At 42.2% G+C, this 23026-nt stretch overlaps 1 protein-coding gene across 3 annotated transcripts; it reads left to right on the forward strand.

Moving 5' to 3' along the window:
* Positions 1–5613: 5613 nt before the first annotated feature.
* On the forward strand, positions 5614–22405 carry si:ch211-195o20.7 (cytospin-A). Of its 3 annotated transcripts, none has more exons than XM_046062966.1 (12): positions 5614–6068; positions 6657–6790; positions 8824–9435; positions 9691–9743; positions 16881–17425; positions 17810–17906; positions 18028–18082; positions 19013–19073; positions 19344–19440; positions 20267–20383; positions 20465–20524; positions 20650–22405. In XM_046062966.1, exons 2-12 carry the CDS (start codon positions 6751–6753, stop codon positions 20737–20739), a joined length of 1827 nt encoding a protein of 608 aa, XP_045918922.1. In that variant the 5' UTR covers positions 5614–6068; positions 6657–6750; the 3' UTR covers positions 20740–22405. The 3 variants fall into 3 exon arrangements, with proteins under 3 accessions (XP_045918922.1, XP_045918921.1, XP_045918923.1); XM_046062965.1 differs by having other exon boundaries at positions 5615–6016; XM_046062967.1 differs by lacking the exons at positions 5614–6068; positions 6657–6790 and adding an exon at positions 8033–8069 and having other exon boundaries at positions 8809–9435.
* The last annotated feature ends 621 nt before the right edge of the window (positions 22406–23026 follow it).

A 23026-nucleotide genomic window follows, 5' to 3' on the forward strand; every position in this document is an offset into this window, starting at 1 on the left:
ACAGTTGTAAAGAAAGAACATCTTTTTCTTCTGTTCTCTACTTGTTATAGTTACACAGTGTTAGGGGTGTGGGCTGTATTAAAAGTATCCACTGTTCTCCCATGCTCTAACACACAGTAACGATGAAATGTGTGCTGTTCTCACATTCTTCCTCTGTATGTACACATAAACAACAAGGCAGGGAAATATAAAAGGAATTTATTTTATTGTTTGGGTACATTATTGTTCAGTGTACATGTTCACATCTGAAACAAACTTTACGTGCTTGATAACTCTCCCACCCCGCAGACATCTACACGCCAATACCGATTTATATTCATAGCGGCAAGTGCTATGTAGCTCCACATAGGGGACACAGGAAGTGACATATAGCACATTCATGCGGCGTCGGAAACGCGTAGGAAATTCACAGCCGCACCGGCAGAGCTCCAGAATGTGCGACTCGGCCGGCTCACGCGCGGACGCGCTTACAAGTGCGAGGGCCCGCCCAACGCTGCTTGCAGCTTTAATTCCTATTTTAATAGGAAGACCATAAAGGAACGCTTCAAAATGTTTTTCAGACTCCCAAGACTGACCCCAGGCTACATCAGGCTGCTGCAGGTGAGTGTGAGCATTTTGGCAGACTGTGAAGATTTTAATCGTTTGGTCAATTTGAGCATTCATGAAATAAAGTGAAACATTGGATCTTGCATTGCTACTTTGTTGTAAAGGTGAACAAGATTTAGAGTCAAGTAGATACTGTAACCACATACATGAATATTATCATGTGCTGTGCTTCTTACTGCATAGTGACAATAAAGCTGTCTATACTACTGAGTAGCAGGAGCGTAAAGTGCTGAGTCAGTGGAAGTTGCTTGCCCGTGATCTTAGAAGCACGTTTGCACGTTATTGCAGTGTTTCTGCAACAAGCTACCTGTTTTGATTTGAGACCTTTAAAACAAAAAGGCTGAAAGCCCTCTCAGTGTTTTTGGATTTGAAGTGTAGATTACATAGTGCTTGGCATGCGCTGTCTCTACTGGTCCTTATGGAGTAGAATAAAGTTGCAGATGAAATAACTTTTACAGTTCTGAGAGCAGCCATTGATGTAATGAAGTGTTTGCAAAGGTACTGGTTTTATGGGCGCGTACAGAAGTTTATAGACAAAGAGAGAGAGTGCGTTCTGCAAGTTGATATCACAAAGCCTTATGCTGCTCTTATACAGCCATTTTCTCAGTCATATGTCTCAACAGATTGTTGTGACAAGATGATGAAATACAGTACTATCATATTATAGACACACCACCCACAGATATGAGTTTGTTCCAGGCTTCGGTAACTATAGGATGCATTTTGTTTTAGCTCACAAAACACAATCACTTTTGTGGTGGTGTTTACCACAAACAATGGAGAAATCCAAGCCTGTGACAGTCGATTGCATTGGAAATGGAAATGGGAACTGGCTGAGTGAGCTACAGTGATGGCTTCTTAACTGTCTGTGACACAGCTCCATTAGAGACTGTGAGGTTTCTATTATTTGCTCCTCTATGCTCTTTATAATCGTCAAGGGCCCACTAAGGAAATTGCCCATGTCGCAAAATAGACAAGCTTTTTGTTTGTCAAAAGAAACAGACGGCGATTTGGTAAATGAGAGAAGAGGAGTTTTTAATCTCTCTGGGATTGGTGGGAGGGCTGGATGGGTTGAGGTGACCATATTGTAGCCCACTCATATGATGCAGACAAATATTTAGAAAAAGGGCTGCATGGCATGTTGTCCTCCTGTGCTGTATTGGCCTAAAATTGATCTGCATCCATACATACACATGCTATGGATATTAACTAATCATAACTCTGGTCATTGTTTTACAGGAAATTGTGTTATTCTTTGGACTGCTTTGAAAGCCCTTAGCCTAATGCTTTCATACTCACACAACACCAAGGAAATCCAACATTACCCTGATCACATTTCACTCTCCACTTTTCTCCCCTTTCAGACCCAGGCCTACCATAACGTGTCTGTGACGCCTCCAGCTGAGAAAACCATGCCAGGCATGGCTATGCTGCTGGGGGCCGTGGGGATAGGGATGTGTGGCTACAGCTCCCGGCAATTGGCCCTCCACCACCGTCCCTCTGCCCGTGTGCTACAGTGGGTTGGCTCACACACTGATGCCAGCATGATGCGCACAGCTGCCCATAGGAAACCCTTGATGGAAGTTACTCGCCCGGCCGGTGCCTGCCAGGAGATACCATCTCCCTCCTTTGTGGGCCAGAAAGTTCCTTTGAAATAACCTGTGATGCTAGGTTGGCCAACATCACAGGTTGAGTTCCAATAACTACACTTGTACACGTCTAAGATTGTAGCTATGCTGGCCCATTGCACCAATGTGGCCCATGTGCTCTCTAATGGTGTGCAGGTGTAGATATTTGACTGATCTCAACCTTTATGTTGGCAGGAAGTTGGGTGTCTTAGTTCTGTAACTAGTGCAACATATAAAAATAGTTTAAACGCTATTGAATTGTATCAATTAGCCACTAAAGAGTCTGTAATGCACTGAGAGAGCAATAAGCAGTATGAATGGTGATGAGTACATAATGATGCTGGAACTTCCCAAATACTGTTGCTGAATGTAGCTTGAAGGAGCTAACATGTTTAATTTGTGAGACATTGTGTGTCTCTTTGAGGCCTGGTGTAAAAAAGGGACTGACGCTTGGCAGTGCCCCTCTTTACACAGATGGTTGGCAACCCTCTCTCTGTGCCTCCCCCTCCCCTCCCCTCCCCAGGCAGACAGCCATGTGTAAGTGCTTGAGCAGCCCATCCCAGCCCATGACTTCAATTGATTTCCTCTGAGGAGGAGCAGGTGCCATCCATCAACAAGCCTTGGCGTTTGCTGGCGCAGTCTGGCATCGGCTGTCAATCAAGAGACAGAGGCGGACGACACAGGTTGGCTTCGTGGCTGAGTCAGTGACTAGGTGCTTTCTGTGTTCAGAAAAGTTAGAAAGAATAGCAGAGGGTGGCAGGGCAGTTTTCTGGAATGAAAACACTTCTTTTGATAGAAAAAGTTATGTAAATTTGATGTGAAGTTCCGAGTCTGGATTATGAATCCTAATTTACCTGGCTGGGACTCTGCGGGTGGCAGGCGGGCAAAGTAGAATGGTGATTCCTTCGAGATAAGCCTGTGTCCTCTGATGGGATTAACACAGGTGGATAATTATTTCTGGTACACATACTCATTCACCTAATCTGGTATTAGAGACAAGGACCCGTGAGAGGCAGACAGTCCCTGTGCATCCCAACTTTGTACCATTCCCCCTGTAGTGTCCACCATTGGTCCCACTGTTATACATGGATTTTTAAATTATGGTATTGGTGTTTCCATTTGCGTTTGCACTAAAAATGTAGCAGTTTAAAGGGACTTGAGATTTGGCGAGACATTGAGCGTGGTTGAGAATGCGTGCTGTGCCTTATGGATAGCACAGGCTCATAATGTCTTATATATTTATATATATCGGGCTTTGTGTTTCAGATATTGTGGTGACCAGAGTACTGTATTCCTCTGCAAACAGGGGAAAGGAGGAGGAAAAAGTTCCCAAGTATTCTGGAAAGTTCTGAGAAAGGAGGATGTTGAGAAAGTTGAGTGTTTCATCACTTAGAGGTCAGCCAGACCTTGTAATCCAGTTCTTCATTGCTGAAGAGCTGTCCTTGTCTGTCTGCCAAATTGGATCAGCCGCTGGTTGTGGCAGGTTGGGAGGTTTTAGAGCCCCACTAGAGGCCCCCCAGAGTGCTAGCACAGTAGGTCACCAACAAAATGGCTATAATCCACTCAGTAGAGGGGGCTAATGGCTCCAACTGGCATCAGACACTGAATAATTGGTCACCTTACTCTGGACACAGACTGACACCCATAAACAATTTCATAATGGGGTTGTGATGGTCTCAAAACAACAGGACACTCTGGGTCACCATAAACGCCTGAGGGAAAAATACAGGGAAATTTGGGTCTTTTTTTTTTTTCAGGTGTAAGAGATTCAGATGTGACAGCATTTTATAGGCATGTTCATGGATTGCACCCATAAGTGTGAAATTAGTGTGGGTGGAGGCTGGCGGTTGTGTAATGCACCTGGCTGGTTTTGATGGATTCTCTTTATACTGTAGTGGTGCACAGTGAGTACAGAGCACTGCGCAAACCTATTGATCTCAATCAGAGAGTGAGGGAGAGCTTGTCTCCTCACTGCAGCAAACTTTCTGTTTCTCTCAGCATTGTACAGTTTATGAGGGAGAACTGCTAAGACACAGTGCACCGACGAAAAGTAATATCTGAAAACATATTTGTTCATGGAATAAAACACAGGGAATGATATTTGAAAGCACAGTATTCATCTGTTCGCTTGTTGAGGGTCACACATCAGTGCTCATTCATTTCAGTCTGTAAATGTTCAGCTGTGCCAGTTTAAGGGGAGATTTGTGCTGTTAGCAATATAATTAATATTTAATGAAAAGATGTTGGAAGAGATTTATGAAATAAAAGCATTTGGCAAACATGCTGCTCTGTTGTTAGTCACTAAGTCACACCTGTGGGTCTGATTGTTTTTGTACAGTATTGTGCTTTTTGTACCAAGAAATAAATATTTTTAGTCAAAGTGCAATTCATGCTCTTTTGCTGTAATTAGGTATAAAGAGATTAGACACTGATTTTTAGATTCACATAGATTCACATATTCACATAAAGTCATCTTTGTTAGCAGGGTGAATCATTTCTCAATTACAGTTGGAGCTATAGTACAATATCAAAGTGGAGGACAAGCTAAAGTTAATAAGTTGGGAAGGGTTGAACATGTCTTGATATCCACATTCAAATTATTACCCAAAGCAAATTTTGATGAAGTAAAAAAACAGGAGCAGGTTGATTCAGAAGCAGGTTTGTTGTCAAAAAGTGGATGTTAAGGACACCTGAATCCACCTGTTCACAACTCTGCACATGCAGGAATCACCAAAACTAAGTGTCAAGACAACAATCAACTCAAATATATTGATTTCGCAGAGCGAAAAGATTTTGGTTGGAATAGGTTTATCAAAAGAATAGCTGCAGATACTGCAGACTTCAAAAAATAGAAATGTACAAATATTATGCCATAATTTTTATTTTATTTGTCTCAAACATGCAATGTATTATTCTTATTGCCTGCAATGCAGTCATGATTAAAGGCTTAGATTAATTAAATAGATTAATTTCAGTAAAATATTTATTTAATCATTCACTATTTACATGTGTTTGAGCATACTAAAGACCAGCACTGGTAAAACACAAAACATAGTCAAAAGTCAGTCAGAATTAATCTGCTGGTGAATTTATTAGAGTTTTAAAAACAGGTGTAAAACATTTTACTAAAATGCGAATTAAATCCGCAAGTCACAACATTCCCTTAAATGCGTAATTTACCACAGGCACAGCGGGCCACTATGGAAATAAATGAAATCAACTTGTTGCATTCATGCCAAAGAGTATGCAGGTGTTGCACTGAAACTGTCTGCATGTTATTAAAACTCTGTGGGGTGTAGCGGCCAAACACTCAGTGGGGTTGTTTGAATACATTTCATCTAAAAGCTGGCATAAGTAAAGGGCAACTAGAAGTTTCCCGCCTGGAGCTGTCTGGTACAGTAGGCCAGTGGGTCATGAGCATGTGAGAGCCCGCTTGATAATAACTGAAGAGAGGAGGAAGGGCCAAACCACACATCCTAGAGGCAACAGGTTCTTCCGGACACAGCCTAACTGTGCCCTCCAGTGGACACATCCCGCGTTTAGAGGCGCAATCAGTCATCCATGTTCAGGGCATTTTCCCACTTTCGTTTTCCAGTGCGGATCAGTTGCTGTCTTCTCATCAGAATATTCGCCAGCAGCAAAATGTTGCCCGGTTTAAACTTTGTTCTGAGGAAGTGCAGCAACACTTCCCTATCAGCCATCTCGTCCACTCAGTGAAGACGCAGCAGGGCAGTGCGCTTGGTTGGGCAGCGCTGAAGGAAGCAAAGCGTGGCGAGGAAGAGGTAACCAAACTCAGAACAAAAGGATCTGGGATTTGTTTGTCTGCTTTCAAGGGTTTGTATCCATTTTTCATCGCTTTACAAAGTTAAGGTTTAGGTTTGTAAGGTAGGCCTAGTGGGAGAAAAGTTACGCTGTTTTTTTGCACTCGTTTCCAAACTCCTGGAGGCACACTTACTTCTTCGGGCTTCACTGTAAAAAGTTTTTGATTGCGCGTTAAAGTCTGTGGCGTTAGAACAAAATTATGTTTAATCTCAAATTTGTTTTTTCAGTGACACGGAATGTGTCGGTTTTAGCTGCGTTTATCATCGCATGTGAAAGGTTATTCTTATTTAGATGCTTTTAAACCTGACATGACAACATCTTTGTTTGTCACATGTTATCACACTGGAGGAGTGCTGCTTCTTACGGCTGATTGCATCCCTGTGATTTTGGCCTCGTTGTGTTAAAACACATTTAAACATTCAAATGAGCAGCGCGAGTTCCCTGTAACCCCTCTTCAGTCTGCCATGAACTGTGGGGGAAACAAGGTTCTGTTCAGAGCTGTAGTCACTGAATTATTTCTCAGCTGGATAACAGTACATGACTTCATCCTTCATCTCACTGGATGTCCTGGTGTGTGTGTGTGTGCTCCCGCACGCATAGGTCACCTCCACTGTGCCACTTTGGTGTGGGCTGAGTGAAAGAGCAACAAGCACCTGCAGGGCCCCATCAGCAGCCCAAACTCCATTACTGCAGTATGGGCAACTTTTCCAGCAAGGACAGCCATGGACCATCAGGTAGGTCAACACACCCACACTTAAGCGCCTGTAGTCCTTCTTTTTTTTTTTTTTTTTTTTTTTTTTTTTTAAAACTAGCTCTGGTCAAATCACTTTATATTTGGAAATACACACAGATGCCTGGCAATGTGTGCGTGTATGGATGCTCACCTCATGTTTTGAGACTAAAGAAAGCACACCTCAAGCCTCTGGTATATATAGTAGGAGGAGGACGGTACAGGGAAGAAGAAGAGAAATACAGGAAGAGCAAGGATGCTGCAGACTGCATGAAAGAGGGGTGCATAAAGGGTAATCAGGATATTGAAGGCAACAAAAGGAGAAGCAAGCGGAAAGGCTGTGTTTGTGTGTGTGTGTGTGCGCGCGCGCTGAGTGGCAGCAGGAATCTTGGCAGCCCTCCTGTGTGCTGCTCAGTGAGTGGTCATTCTCCTCGCGTCCCTGTGTGATTCGTTCTGGCCCCGCAGGGCCAGCTGTGATGAATCGGCAGAATTCCCCGGCTCAGCACAAGGGCAGCGGATTAATCATAGGAAGCCTAATGCTATCTGACACACACACACACACACACACACCTTAATGGACGCACACACACACTCTTATTCAGTCAATCTGCCACCCGTGCGCACGGTTGGACGAACACATTAAGGTTTGGAATGAAGAAATGAAAAGCAGGAGTGGCATGAGAAAGTTATTAGACACTCCTGTCATTCTTTCTCAGTGACTTGGCCTTAGAGCAGGTGGTGCATAACTTTGCAAATGTTCGACCGCTGCTCTTACATCATTTAAGAAAAAAAAAAAAAAAAATACACATTCATTTTGCTAGCAGTGAGGCTTTTGTCCAAACAAGGAAAAGGAGGAAAGAGAAGGAGATACCATGCCCAGTGGTTCCCATAGCTTCCAAAGTTATTAATGGTGGCATGTGGCTGTTATGAGGGAGGAGTGCAGAGCCAAAAAGTAAAAATCGCTTGTGTTATTGTTATTGTGTCAAGTTTGGAAATTTATATGTGGCCCACTGCTGCAAATTTATCTCTGTATGGGACACATTTGTCCTCTGTGTATGTGAGTATTCCTGAATTTGCAGAATGAGTGTCGGAGCAACATTGTGGATGAGCAGTCCAAGAGGAATGTCTGTATTAAAACATTCATCTTCAGGGGCATGGCCTGCATGTTTGCTGGCTAATGAGGGCCTTGCTGCTCTGGTCACTTCACTGAATGGTATTTTCAGTGTCATGCCAGACCACTAAACTGTTTTTGCCCTTCATTCTGTCCATGGTTCAGCTTTTCGGTAAGTTCTTCCAATCTGTTCTGTTGTGTCTCTCACACTTTTATAACTTTAAAGTTCCCCTCCAAAATAAGTCTTGTTTATTGTTTACTTCACTTGGACATTTAACCTTCACTGTAGGGAATGATCTATGCACAGTTTGACACAGAAGGCTGTTTGTCTGGTAAACTCTTTTCCTGTATAAACTACACTTAAAACGGGCCTTAAAAACCTTAGATTACAGTCTCAGTGTCAGTAAACAATTACTACGAGAAACAATTTTTCATCCACCATCTGGCCGTCTAAAACATGCCATCTATATACATTTATACAGTGACCTAGAGGAAATGCTGCTGTTGAATGCATCTAATACTACATGACTGTCTACAATGAGGACTTGCAACACTGAGATTTCACAATTCACATTGAAAGAGAAGGTAGATAACTTTGTTTGGCTAAGAAGCTGCATTAGATATTTGTTCAGCTCATGTTTATTTACATGTCTGGTTTAATCATTTTTGATCCACCGACTGTAACTACAGACAAGCAGGTTGCAGATATATTTACCATGACTTCATTTAGGCAGCATAAGCTAAGCACTATAGTTTAACCACTGCTCGTTAACGTTAGCGCTCTTACACTGATAAACATGGCATTTTTTCTGGAAACATTATTATAAAGCTGTGTATTTCTATATATCTTAAAAAATGTCTTGAGGGCATTTTAAACATGTATTTGCCTTACTTTTTTCATCTGAATTCAGTTGTTTTTCCTCTAGGGGCCCATGGGGATAGTTTCCACACTCCTCCTGCTTCTCCACAGAGTGATGGGCCTGCTTTCATGCCTGGTGTCACCCAACTCCTTCACCCTACCACACCTAAGCCTTCCCCTGCAGCCTCAGTTTCATCTCAACCTCCAGTCCCGGTCCTCACATCCAGCGGGAAGAAAACACAGTCCAGCACTTCCGCTGCCAGTTCCAGTCCCCCTCCTGATTGGAGGTCTCATCCACCAGTCAGCTCAAATGTCTCCACCATTAGCCCCGGAGTTAGCCCGGTGCACAACAAGCCAGGAAGTACTGTGGTTAAAGGACAATCTGCCTTGGGGTGGAATGGGCGTCTTCCTACCTCCACCTCTTTGTCTCCAGTCTCCCAGGAGCAGAGTGTGGCTGTCAGCCCTACAAAGAGCTTTTCTTCTCCATGTAGTCCTTCACCTGTGGTGGGTAGCCCATCAGGGCAGAACTGGAGAGAAAAGGACAGTGGTCTGAGTCAGTCCTTACTGCCCAGTCACGAAGCTGGGGACACCCAGGGTGAGGAGCTGGAAAAGCTTCTGGAAGAGTGTAAAACAACACTGGGTATCACTGCCAGTCAGGATGGGGCCACAAACTCAGCAGGCAAGAGTCATATATCCGTTATAGTACAAGTATTTCAGTTTTCATCATCAATCCTCTTTTCCCCTAAATATGCTTAATATACTGCTGATAAATTACATTCAGGCCTGCAGGATCTTGTTTGAGCACTAAAACTTTTCATTTCATTGTGGACCTAACATTTCTGTGTTTTGAGAAGGGCAAATCCATTTCTTTGACATTTTTTTTATATTTGATATGCATGTGATGTCTTCTGACATTTCCATATCCTTCCCTCAGAGATACTGAAGCATCTACTGACAGAAGTGAAGAGTTTGAAGAGTACTTTGCAGGTGAGATGTGCTAGGAAGGTTGTTTGTTTTTCAGATATATTCAGTCCAGTTTCTGAATCTCCAAATGTTGGCTACATGCTCAGTGTGATACAAATGGCAATTGACCACATTTGCTAACCCCTCCTCTGATCAGCGATTGTCCAGTCTTAGCTTAACAATTGCAAGCAGGAGCTGTATGCTTCTCCAGATTTGGATTTCTTCACATGTTAAAGCAGAGCATTGTCTTTTTTCTAGCTATTCCCAAACCAAAAGTTCAAGAGCAAGGGCATGGATGGAAATGGCCTGTTTAACTGCTCTTACATAAGCTGCAAATGTTAGCATGTTCGGCTAACTAGCTTCTAGTAACCAAGCATTACAAAGCCAGGAAGCATTATTTTGTGGGGTTACAAGTTACTACAGCTCAGTTCATACACTATAGTATTTGGTTAGTCCTCATCCTTAAAGCCTTTCTCTTGTAGCGGTAAAATCATACTGTTTGAAAACACAGGGTAATGTTGAAATGAAATGTGAGTGATTATATTTTTACATATACTAACTAACTAGCTCTACATTGCAATATACACTCACCGGCCATTTTATGAGGTAAACCTGTTCAATTGCTTGTTAACACAAATAGCTAATCAGCCAATCACATGGCAGCAACTCAATGCATTTAGGCATGTAGACGTGGTCAAGACAACTTGCTGAAGTTTAAACCGAGCAATGGGAGGTGACTTTGAAAGTAGCATGGTTGTTGGGGCCAGACGGGCTGGTCTGAGTATTTCAGAAACTGCTGATCTACAGGGATTTCCATGCACAGCCATCTTTTAGGGTTTACAGAGAATGGTCCGAAAAAGAGAAAATAACCAGTGAGCGGCAGTTGTGTGGACGAAAATGCCTTGTTGATGTCAGAGGTCAGAGGAAAATGGGCAGACTGGTTTGAGATGACCGAAAGGCAACAGTAACTCAAATAACCAGTCGTTACAAACAAGGTATGCAGAATACCATCTCTGAACTCACAACACATCAAACCTTGAATCAGATGGGCTACAGCAGCACACCGGGTGCCACTCCTGTCAGCTAAGAACAGGAAACTGAGGCTACAGTTTTCACAGGCTCACCAAAATTGGACAATAGAAGATTGGAAAAACGTTGCCTGGTCTGATGAGTCTTGATTTCAGCTGCGACATTCAGATGGTCGGGTCGGAATTTAGCGTAAACAACATGAAAGCATGGATCCATCCTGCCTTGTATCAACAGTTCAGGATGGTGGTGGTGGTGTAATGGTGTGCGGGTTATTTTCTTGGCACACTTTGGGCCCCTTAGTACCAACTGAGCATCGTTTAAACACAACAGCCTAAGTGAGTATTGTTACTGACCATGTCCATCCCGTTATGACCACAGTGTACCCATCCTCTGATGGCTAATTCCAGCAGGATAAGTCACAAAGCTCAAATTATCTCAAATTGGTTTCTTGAAGATGACAATAAGTTCACTGTACCTCAGTGGCCTCCACAATCGCCAGATCTCAAACCAGCAGAGCACCTTTGGGATGTGGTGGAACGGGAGATTCACATCATGGATTTGCAGCTGACTTCTGCAGCAACTGCGTGATGCTATAATGTCAATATGGAATCTGAGGAATGTTTCTAACTTGTTGAAAGTATGCCACGAATAATTAAGGTAGTTCTGGAGGCAAAAGGGGGTCCAGCCTGGCACTAGCAAAGTGTACCTAATAAAGTGGCAAGTGAGTGTATGTACAGGGATGCTGAGCATGATGACTTTTGTCTGGGACATGTAGCTTTAGCCTTAGTCTTTTAGCACAATATCATGTATGTAGCTACTGGGAGAGTGTGGCTCTAAATTCACAGGGTTCCCCAATTCAATATTCTGTTAACACTGGATTTGACTGGTACTTGACCGGTTTTAAGTTAAAATATCTTATAAATATTATTTTATGGTTTATTGGAACAAAACTATAGCTATATAAACAACAAAAACAGTGGTTATCTTATTTGATTTTGAAGGTCTTTTAAAAAATCATTTCATCTGTGGTGAATCTTGGTGGTTCTATGGATAAAACTTGACTCAAACTGGACTCAAACTCTTGTTTGGGTCGGGTATGATCCACAAAACTATCCTGAATGTTTATTGCTGCATATTTTCACCTATGGAAGCATTAAGGTATGACCTTTGGTGATTCCATGACTCCCAACCATTTAACATGTTGGAGGCTTATTGTACTGAGAGCCATATGGCAGTGCTGGGAAAACCAAAAACCAATAGCACAGATGCTCTAATATGACATATAAATGAATTAAATCCGGTATCTGTGGTTGTCACAGATAATAAGCACAACCAATCTTTTTCATTTGGTCTGAATGGGATTTTGAATCTGCTAGTGACAATTATTTCAGCAAGCAAAATTGATGGTTGCCGAGAAGCTTGCTTTTGTCTACCCCTGTGGAAAAGAAGGACCCATTGTTTAAAAAATGACTGATTTTCGAGAGTGGCATCTGTGTATGTGCTGTGCCAAAGTTGAAAGCTTTACAGACACAGTAATGGTAACTAATAGGAGTAAGGCTTAGCTAACGTCTAAAGATTGCATTTCTTGAGTATTGATTTTGTTTGTTTTGCCTTTCCCACTAAGATGTACCTCCTGGTGGATAGGTATAGCAATGTAAACAGGAAGTCCAGGAGATGACACCCTGTTATGCTCCATCCCCGCTATCACAATAGGCCTTGGAATGGGCTCCGCTGGGAGCTGCAGCTTTGCTAATTGAGGTCTTCCTGTCCTCTGCTTCTCCGGAGAGGCCCAAATGAGCAAAATCATCTTCTTTAGAGATTTCTTGCAGCTCATCCTTGTAGAGTTGATCATAGAAAGTTGCATATGGTTGTGACTCCTTTTGAAAGGAAATATGCTTGTCCAGTAGGGACCCACCAGCTTTTTTAGATCAACCCATTATTAGGTTCCAAACCCAAAGTAGGATAAACCAAGAATAAAAATTCTTCAAGCATTCTTCAGTCCGATTGCTCTTCTTCTAGGCGTTCCATGTTCTTATGAGGATGGTAATATGCTGCGGTAATTTCCTGTCAGTCGTTCGGTCCAGTCCCTGACCCTCCCTTATGAGGATTGTAGCCAGAGGCTCCCAGCTTCCTCTAGATTACAACAGCTGGAATATGACCTGCCCTATGCTTTGCTTGACCCCAGCTCTTTTCTCCTCTTTTCTTCCCCTGTGACTGTCCTCACTTCTATAATTTTTTAAATTTTTTTTTTTTTTTTATGTATTACAAAAAAGGGTGATTTTAATTGCATTATTTTGAAATCAAGTGGTAATCTGACACATCATTTCCTCTAGCTCTTCTACTCCACACTTCCTGGGTGTCACCTCTTTCTGTACTTGATATTCAATCCCTGCTCCCTCCTGTCTTTCCCTTCTCTCTCTCCACTACTTTCCCACATCGCTCTAAGGGACTAAGCCTTGCACAGGCCAGCTGAACCTCAGAGAGACTGTGGTATAGCACTGAGAGGTAGCCATGTATTAGATATGTCGGGGCAATCCAACACTGTGTTTACATGGGCCCTCGGTAGGGCAATATAAGCCAGCAAAGCTAGACTTTATGAACTCCCGCAGTCTGCTCTGCTGTCCTGGGAGCCTTTTTGTGGAGAGCTGGAGAAGGGGAGTGCAATCTGGAGGAGGGGGTTCACATTCGGCTGTTCAGGAGACAAAACTTGTTTTGTTTTGTGCTTTGTGGCGGGGTGAGCTCACAGTGACTGACTGGACGTGTGTGTACTGCACGTGAGACTGCAGACTCACAAACACGTAAAGATGTATTAAAGTCCTGGCTTGTGCAATTTTCGTTTTGTTGGGAAAGTGTCCCCTACTTCTTCCCTTGTTGTGCCTCTCTGCCTTTTATTCATTCCCTCATTCTTTCTCCATCAGAGAACTGACCACTCCTCCCTGAATACAAGAACTCAAAACAGTTACCCTCCAACTTTTGGTGCAATGCTCCTTACTGTCTCATCCCTTCATTCCCTTCTGTCTTCTCCCCACCTCTCCTTTTATCACACTTCAACAACTCTTTCAAAAGACCCCAAGTTGCTAAAGCCTTTTTTCTTTAGCTCTGACCTCTTGTTTTTGACCCTTTTTTCTCCCTGTGACTTAGCCTTGATTATTCTAGTCACATTCTGTCAGCTAAGCCTCATACCTCCTTTCCCAAATGCTCCTGTCTTTCTCTGACTATCCACAGGCCTAATGTATTTCTAATGTACTGTAATTAAACTGAATTCTGAAAAAACACACATGATTACCCAATGTGCAGCGAACTACTAAGGATGTTATCCGATGTACCATCTGTCTATGCTTATGTGCACCACCAGTGTTCAATTGTCTGAACCAACAAAAATGAAAACACCCCATTCATGGCTGAGTAGTGGGTGGTGTGAGGGGGTGGCTGGTCAGATTTGTGTTCCCTCCCTCCTGGAGATTTAGTCGATCTCAAAGCCCTGCTCAGGAATCAGTTCCAGGTGAGCGCTGCCGGAGATTTCCAGGAATGATCTCCAGATTCCTTTGGCTCTCTATTCTCTTCGCTAGGCTGCTCCAGCAACTAAGACTCAAAAAGGCCCTGTATCTGAAGGCCACATGTAGAATGAAGATTTAGGGAGTTTGGCAGAATTGGAGGAGGGGGCTTGCGTTGAATTTGCAGCTCAGAGTAAATGGCAGTGCCTTGGGACCCTTTTCTTTTATGTCCAACTTGGAGGCTTTACCAAGTTATTTTCATGTGCCAGTTGGGGGAGATTTGGCCACTTTGGACTTCCGTGTGACTACGGTAAAGGGAATGAAATGTGAGGGGAGGTTTTACAGAGTTTGGATGTTTCCCCAAGTACGTATTAGAAAGAATGGGTGTGGAGGTGAACTTGGGACAGATGTTTGGAAAACACACACACACTCTGACACAATTGTCAGGAACTCAGATTTGCATCATGGATAAGTGTGTGTGTGTGTGTGTGTGCCTTTGAATGCTGCACACCACATCTGGTCTTGCAGTGGGGCACTAGGTCAGTTCTTCAGAGAATAAAAGTGTGTGTGTGTCTTAAGACTGACAATCCGCACACTTATCTCAGTATGAACTGAGGAGCGCCCTTTCCTGTTTCCTTAAACAGACATGCTCCAGTTGGAGTGTCCACGTCCAGATAACAAAGGCTCTCTGAAGACAATCTCCTTCAAGTCCTGTGGGTGTTTCAGTATTTCTTAAAATAGAACTTCTCCAAGCAGAGACCACTATCCTACTTTTCATTTGACACATGTAGCCAGGGAGAGTGTGCTCCGACTTACCCTGAATGTGTAGACGTGTGTGAGAAAACTTAACAATGTGGTTTGGTGGTGAGGTAAAAGAATAAGGGAGGTGTGTATGTGTGGGAGAGAAGAAAGGAATATGGTGTGTGTGTGTGTGTGTGTCTGTATGTATGTATCTAGTGTAATCGGGTCCAGCTGTGTTCTTGAGTCACTGGTCAGATGAGGGAGCGACTTGGCTCAGATATCACCTCCTCCTCCACATCTCCATCCATTCTTCATCTAATTACCCACCATCCCAGCCCCTCCGCTTCTCAGCACTCCCTCACATCTCTCTGGCTTACATTGCTCCACAGGCAGTATTAAATCTGTGCGTGATTTCAACTGCTTTTATTGTCCCTCCTTTCCCTTCCTTCTCATTCCCTCTCTCATTTTATGATGATGGCGGCTTAACGTTTTTTAATGGTCTGGTATCGTTTACCTTCTGGCCTCACTGGTTCTGAGTCCTTCTATTGATGTCGGGGCAGTGTTTGTGCATGTCCGAGGCAATAATACTCTTTGTAAAACTGGAACCTTTATGTACATCACTCATCCTCAAAGATATGAAACTTAGTCTGTGTCATAGGAAGGTTTTCATCTAACAATGCTGCCTCAAAAGTTACAATGGATAACACTCATTAAGATGTAGCCACAGTGTTGGTGGCACTTTCACAATCCAACCTTGGCCCCTCCTCTCAAAATGTTGCTTAAATCATTTTTTTTTCTGTCTGTGCCCAAACTTGTTGCTTTTACAAAAAAATGAATAAACTGAGCACTTATATTCGTTTAGGGGAATTCAGATGACATGAATAAAACACTGAACAAAACCTTTTGGCTCACAATTCAGTTATGCCTCATTAGAGCTGACTTGCCAGTTCCTCTCAGTTCTGCTTGCTGAGGCTTGCCACTCAGTTCAGTTCAACTTGTAGTCTCCTAATGAGAGCCAAATGGATTTTTGATTGTTCATTTGATTATAGACATTGTCGGCTGAGGGTTCAGCCATGTTTGTTTTGGTCATATCCAGTTTAGGTTTTAAAAAAGCCTGTTTTGTTCTTTTGTATGCTTTTATATGAAGTTGCTGTAGTAGGATTATTCTGAGCCCTGGAGTGACCACAGAGAGGGGGAAAAAACATTTGTTCCAACATTGTGATTAACTATGTGTACAAGATACACTTTATTTCACCGTTTTCATTCATTCATGTGGATGAGAGAACAGTTCCTTCCCACAGTTTGATATAGTGAGGGGTTTAGTCACTTTTGTGAGATACCTTTTTTATATACATCTCACAAAAGTGAGTAAACCCCTCACTATTGGTTATGGTTTAATATATCTCTACATGGAGCCAGTACAACAGACCAGTCTTGTTTATCGGAGTATTGAGTAATGGGAAACATTCTTTCTGAAGGACTGTGAGTTAACAGTTTGAGTCAAGTATAGAGGCTGTACTATGTGCATGTGACTCAGACCGGCACCTGGTGGAGAGAGAACCATACTAACCATATTCAAAACAAAAGTTAGATTTAGTTTTTCTTTCTATGAACATGAAAGAACAAGTTATGTTAGCCATTTTTGTTAGCCATGTTAGGGGCTCAGGATGAAATTTAGTAAATTTGGTGACCCTTCAACCTTTTTGTCTAGCGCCATCATCAGGTAAACATTTAAATTTGTCCTATATTTTGGTTTATGATCAGAAGCTTGCAAAACTACAACAGCCTCACTTTTGTAAAGAAAAGCCATAAATGGGTAACAGTAAAGCATCATCAGTCAGTTGGAACACAGTGTTCTGTGTTCTTCGCATAAACACCCCTATTGTTCCCCTTTCAGACGGAGCGTGGGGAATGGCTACAGTTCCAGGCTGACCTACAGGTGGCGGTGTCAGTGGCAGACCGTCTGAGAGCCGAGGCAGAAGAAGAGCTGACTACTCTCCGAACGGCGCACAAAGATGTCGAGAAGGAGCTGGCTGCTGCCCAGCAGAGACAGAAGGAGGCTGATATGAAACTGCTCACCCTGAGAGAAGAGTTAAAGGAGAGCAGGCAGCGACTGGCTACTCTCAAACAGGCTCAAGGCAAAACTGACACACCGGCTCCATGTCAGGAACCAGAGAGGTCCAATGGAGAACCAACCAACAGCTCTGAAAGCAAAGAAGCAACCCAGAGGGGCAGGGAGAGGGCGGTGTACAGGTTGGGGCAAGATGGGATGGAAAGTAGGAGTCAGAATGAATTGATGAAGAATGTTGCAAGCGAGGAGGTCAGAACAGACTGTAAAGGTGTGACCAAGCGTTACCTGAAAAATGTGAGCAATGAAGATAGGAGCAGAGAGGAGGTGCGAGCCAGCGAGACACGAAGGGCGGTAACCACAGAGAGGTCAAGGTGAGAAAAACTGTATGACCTTAATCTTTTTGGGGGAAATGCAAAACCAAATAGTATTTCTGCTACTGATTACAAAATTATATTTTTAGGTAGGTGGCACTTAAGTCAGATATTTTAAAACAAAGCTGTTTTTTGTCCTCCACATTTTTTATTTGTGAGATAACAGTCACAGATGGAAACCAATTGCCAAATTTGGTCACGACTGTGATTTTTTTTTTTTAATGTGTTGCACTCAACCCACAAGCTCTCACAAGGCTACTTGAGGACAGTTTAAACAGTTTAATTTACAGCCGCAGCCAAGTGGAACAGCTGTCCTAGGAAAAAAGAAGCAGTTGGTTTGGTTTATCGGGTCTGTTCTCCTGACTATGTATTGTAATGTTACAGAAGCCTGTCCAGATTACCTGCTTCCCCAGGCCCCCCCACCATGCAGAATGGAACTTCCCAGTCCAATACTGCCTCAACAGTTGGACCTACAAACAAGGTGGGATACTTTGTTTTGAGGAAAGTCCTTCATTTGTTTGTTTGTTTGCAAGGAAAATCCATGGTTTGCTGTTCATGTAATGGTGTTGACCTAATCTGAATGAATCTTGTTTGTTTTAAAGCCGAGAGGCAGAAGAACTCTGGATTGGCAAGATAGCAAGTCAAACACTGACGCAGGTGGGTGTGTGTGTGGGTGTATGTGGGTGTGTGCATGTTTACAAAATGCTTGTAAACACTTGTATCACATTATGAATGTGTTTGTGGTAGAGCTGTTCAATTTTACCCTGTGGAGTTTTTGGCTACAAGCAGCACTATTGAGCAATGTTTTTAAAGGTTTTGTTGTTTGTATGATATATTTGCACGGGGATGAAAATCTATGCCGGCAACGCCAACAAGTGTAGCGCAGTGTGCCAACAAAGGTGGTGAAGAAGACTGCTAGCAAGTAAACATGAATGTGAACAATGCCGCATTTAAAATATTCAAGAAGGCAGCTTTAAAAATGTTATATGGGGAAGGAAATGCATTCAACATGTTTGTTAGACTTAAAGATATGTTTTGGTAATGATCTTGCGTAATACGAAAGGGGACGCTCGTAAACAAACCCACATGGAATGATTATTATTACCCAACTTGGCAGTTCCCCTCAGCTCTATGGAGCATTGTAGTGTCTTTCAGCTCACTATTTTGGTTTGATTTGGTTTGGCAACTACATTGTGGTTCATTCTCACCGCTCTTATAGCGTTGTTTCCAGCAGCAGCAGGCGGCTGTTTTCAGTATAAAAGCTCAGACCAACTGTACACTGCCTGCTCATCCCCAAACGGTAGACTCTCAAAGTTAGCTACTACCTGGTGAACATAGTGGGGTATTTAGCTGCTAAAGGGTCACGTCATTTTCTCAGGAGTTGGAGACCAAGACAGAGCTTAAAGGAGAGTGAATATTGGAAACACAACTTCAAATCGATTAAAATTACAGCCTGTTCTGCTGCTATCCAAGTGGCCAAAAACCAGTTAACACTGCTTTAAACATGTAGCCTGTTTAAGGGTGCTTTGTGTGTGCATTATGACAGAATTCTGTTAGGTAATGTACTATGGTTGCTTGTCTTTACAGGAAAACGTGAGGAGTCTCTAAACAAGTACAACTCTGCCACAACTGAGCTGCCACCCACCAAGTGAGTCTACTCACACACTGACAAACCATTGTCTCTAAGAGAGCAGCCTAAATGCTACATCCTGTGTAAATCTAATAACTCATTTTGACCCAAAAACAGTTTTCTGGTGAACTCATAAAGGTCATTATTGGGGCCAAAACATTCCTCGTACTTGAATCAGTGTGTTAATTAGGATTTCATTTCTCTACTAAAGCCCAACTGATAACAAACCAAATATGTTTAAACAAAAACATCTGAGGCCCTCAGCAGTTTGTATGTTGTGGTTGTCAGGTCCCAGGATGGTTTCAACCTGCTGCTGCGTCGCCATGGAGGCTCAAAGAGAAACTCTCTGCTCCGCTGGTGTCAGAGCCGAACACAAGGCTACAAGGTGGATATGATTTGGTCTGTCTTAAAGCTTCATTATGTGATATTTTATGTACATATACACTGGTCTTAAAAGGCTGAAACCCAGAGCATAATGTTTTAGATGTAACTCAATAATATTTTCACAGGCAACAGCTAATGTTACATTGATGATAATATTTGACAGCCTTAACTTAGCTTGGTCCAGTCAAGACAGACAAATTGAACGAAGAGCTTAAAGAGTTAAATAAACATGCATAAATAATGCATGTAGTTGATATAGTGTGCACAATAGAAAATGCTTTGGGAGAGAAATGTGAGGAGTCTGAGTGGTTATTAGACTCCATTGTGACATCATTTTTAACTGAGATAGTCAACACGGTGCGTGCTCTCATGCTGATGGGATTCTAAGGACTTTTCCTACTGACTTGAAGAGGTGTCTTATTGCTTTTGATATTGTCTTTGGGAAATCAAAATTCCAGTTTTGCAACATGTCTTGAATTCATTGGGATTTTTGGATTTTGTTGTGATTTGTCATAGCAGGAAAAGCACAGGTGTTACTTGTAAAATTATTGATGGCTTTATTCAAGTATCCCAGTGAGCTGTGACAGTGAGCCAGCATGCACAGTAAAAGGACCATGAAACTTAAGAAGCCTAATGGAATTTATATATTAGTCATTTTATTATTGACACCTGTGCTTTTCCCATTTTGACATGTCAAATGTGGAAAAATGCTGTGTTGAAAAATGCTGGCTTCAAATACTCACCTCAGGTTTCCGTTGATTATTGCAGCTCAACTCATTGGTTCACTTGTATTGCAATAATCGTTTCTGTCTTTTCTCTCCATGCAGAATATTGACATCACCAACTTCAGCAGCAGCTGGGCCGATGGTCTTGCCTTTTGCGCTGTCTACCACACCTACCTCCCCTCACACGTCCCTTACAGCACTCTTATTCCAGAGAACAAGGTAGGAACTGTGCCTAGTGCCTGTGGAATGGTTAAGACCAAGTCTGGTGTTCAACTTATCAATTCTTACTTTTCTTTGTAGAGGGAGAATCTCTGTCTGGCATTCAAAATAGGAGAGACTGTTGGGATTGCACAAACCCTGGTAAGCCATTATGTCTTTTATAAATAAATCCAATCATTTCACAGTAAAGCCTCATCTGACTTTTCTATGACAGATGCATGGTTGATTTTGAGCTTATAAACTTATTTGAAATCTTCATTCTACAGTCAATAGAGGAGATGCTGAGAGCAGGCGGTCCTGATTGGCAAAGGGTCCTGAGCTATGTGGAGAGCATCTACCGTCACTTCGAGATGTGACTGCTGGAGGTACTGATTGACAATCCCTCCTAAGTGGACCCTTTAGGACTGTCAAAGGAAACAATATAAGTTGTTTATAATGATGGCTCCCTGAATACTATATTATACCTTTTGTTGGGTGTCTGAAACCTGGAGAAACCGATGTTTTTCTGTTAGTAAAAAAAGACACACAAAAAGACATACAATTTGCAGCTTTTTGATTTCAAAATAATATTTGCTTAAATGAAGTCCTGCAGCCAAAATGAAAGAGTGCAGCATCAGCTTTGCATACTCTGGTTGTTGCCATTAATTTTAACTTTATAGGTCCTTGTTCAGACAAGAAAAAGAGTGTGTTAAATGTTAGTGCATTGCACATATTTACAGTAATTAATGACAGACACAGCTAAGAGGATGTGTTTGTAACACTGGATGAAAAACTTTCCTGATTACCTTTCATCACTAAATCATTAAAGATTATATTAATACCTGATAAAGACTTAATGTCAAAACATTTTTAATTTGCCGCTTTGGATTGAAGTTCCTTCTGCTTGGTTTTCTGTCACACAATTCAGAAAATGTCCACTGACCAGGGGGAGGCTATGGAAGTGATGAGAGGCAAAGTATTAAGTTTTGATTGGTTTTGTACCACCAGCTCCGTAGCGGGTATTACATTTTTTTGTTTGTATGCATTCCTGTGTCTTTCATATACTTAATCTGCTGACATTTCACATAGTGTGAAGAATTCAGAAACATTGATTAGATTGAGTGAAAAGTGCTGTGGGGAGAATCTGACCAACTGAGAACTAGGGGAAGGATTAACAAAACACGAAAGACAATCATTGCCCCTATATAAATTCAGAATATTTGGATCTTATGTATAGTATCCCTTTGACTAAAGTGTATGTACGGTAGAGTTGCTGTAAATGTCTCCACACTGGTACTTCACTGGCCAAAAGTACTGTATTACATCATGTCCTTCATCAAATCTAATAACTGTCTTTAAACTGCACATTGTTTTATCAGCCAGAATGTTTTGCCTTCTAACCTTTTCTGTGTGCTCTGACAACACATTTTCCTGGACCTTTTAACACTCTGTAAATATGCACTTTGTTGGTTTAAGAATGTAATAATGTACAGTACATATGTTCCACTGCTGCTGTAGTAGGTAGGCATTCAATATCATGGCTGCAGACCAGTCAAAAGGTTTGTCAAGAGCAGATTTCTGCTTTTGAAAAACACACAGAAACAGACAGAGACAGTGTGTGGCAATGATACAAATCAAAAAAGTGCCTCCATGCTCACACGTGTGCCAGTGCTGTTTAGGTGCTCAGGGATGTGTGCATCACAGGCGTGACATAGCGCAAAAGCAAATACAAGCCTTCACAGGTTTGCACATCCGGTTGCAATATTATTCCATGTCACACCTGCGTCCCCACAGATGCACAAGCACACCCTCCTACTACACCACTGCTGGGGGGAAAAAAAAAAACTGGTTTGTTTCAACAAGTTTAAAGCAGAGTAAGTTGCAAAAGTCGTACGTGTCAAATGTTGTTTTCCAACTCCTTTTCTGTGGAAATAGACCATTGTAAAACCTGTTTATATGTAACTAGTGTGAAAATATATATACCAAAGAAATAAAAGTGTTAATATGAATAAAACTGTATGGGTGTAACCATTTCAAAGTAAATTTTGATTGTCTTTTTATTGAAGTTTTGAATGTCTTGAGAGCATCATTTTATGGCTTTTAGGCAAGTTAAGCTCATGTTAAAGTGATGAATTAGTACTTTACCACCACCTGCTGGTAAAGAAGAGTGAATACAGGTTTTCATGGTCCCACAATGTCAGCTCAGCATCTCCATGCTGTTTGTTTTTCCTTTTTGTGTAACCTGTGTTTTTCTGCTACACTTGCATAGAGTGCAAAACAATGTGACATTCATTTGTAAAACTAACTAAGACCAGTAGTGGTTGCTGTAGGATTTGTTTTCCAAGGTGGGCTTATAAAGTAATAGTTAGCAGCTTCTATTTTCACTCCCAGGTGGTTTTGTGTCACAAATTGCATGCAGCCTTGTGCTCCTTCTGACATTTAAGGCGTATTTTCTTCTCAGTATGAATACAGTAAAACCAGGACATCTCTCTTTTCTTTCCCTGAATAGACAGACTATATGCATGCCCCTGGGCAAAGGTGTTGAATGACTGTGCCCCCAATGAATATATGTGTGTGATGAATATGTGTATGCATCCTGGTGTTTGTAACAATATGAGCATGGGCGTTGGTGTGAGGACAGGAGGTGGGGTTTTTGTAACATGT

The sequence above is a fragment of the Micropterus dolomieu genome, linkage group LG11 (genome assembly GCF_021292245.1).
Source record: "Micropterus dolomieu isolate WLL.071019.BEF.003 ecotype Adirondacks linkage group LG11, ASM2129224v1, whole genome shotgun sequence".
NCBI classification, from domain to species: domain Eukaryota; kingdom Metazoa; phylum Chordata; class Actinopteri; order Centrarchiformes; family Centrarchidae; genus Micropterus; species Micropterus dolomieu.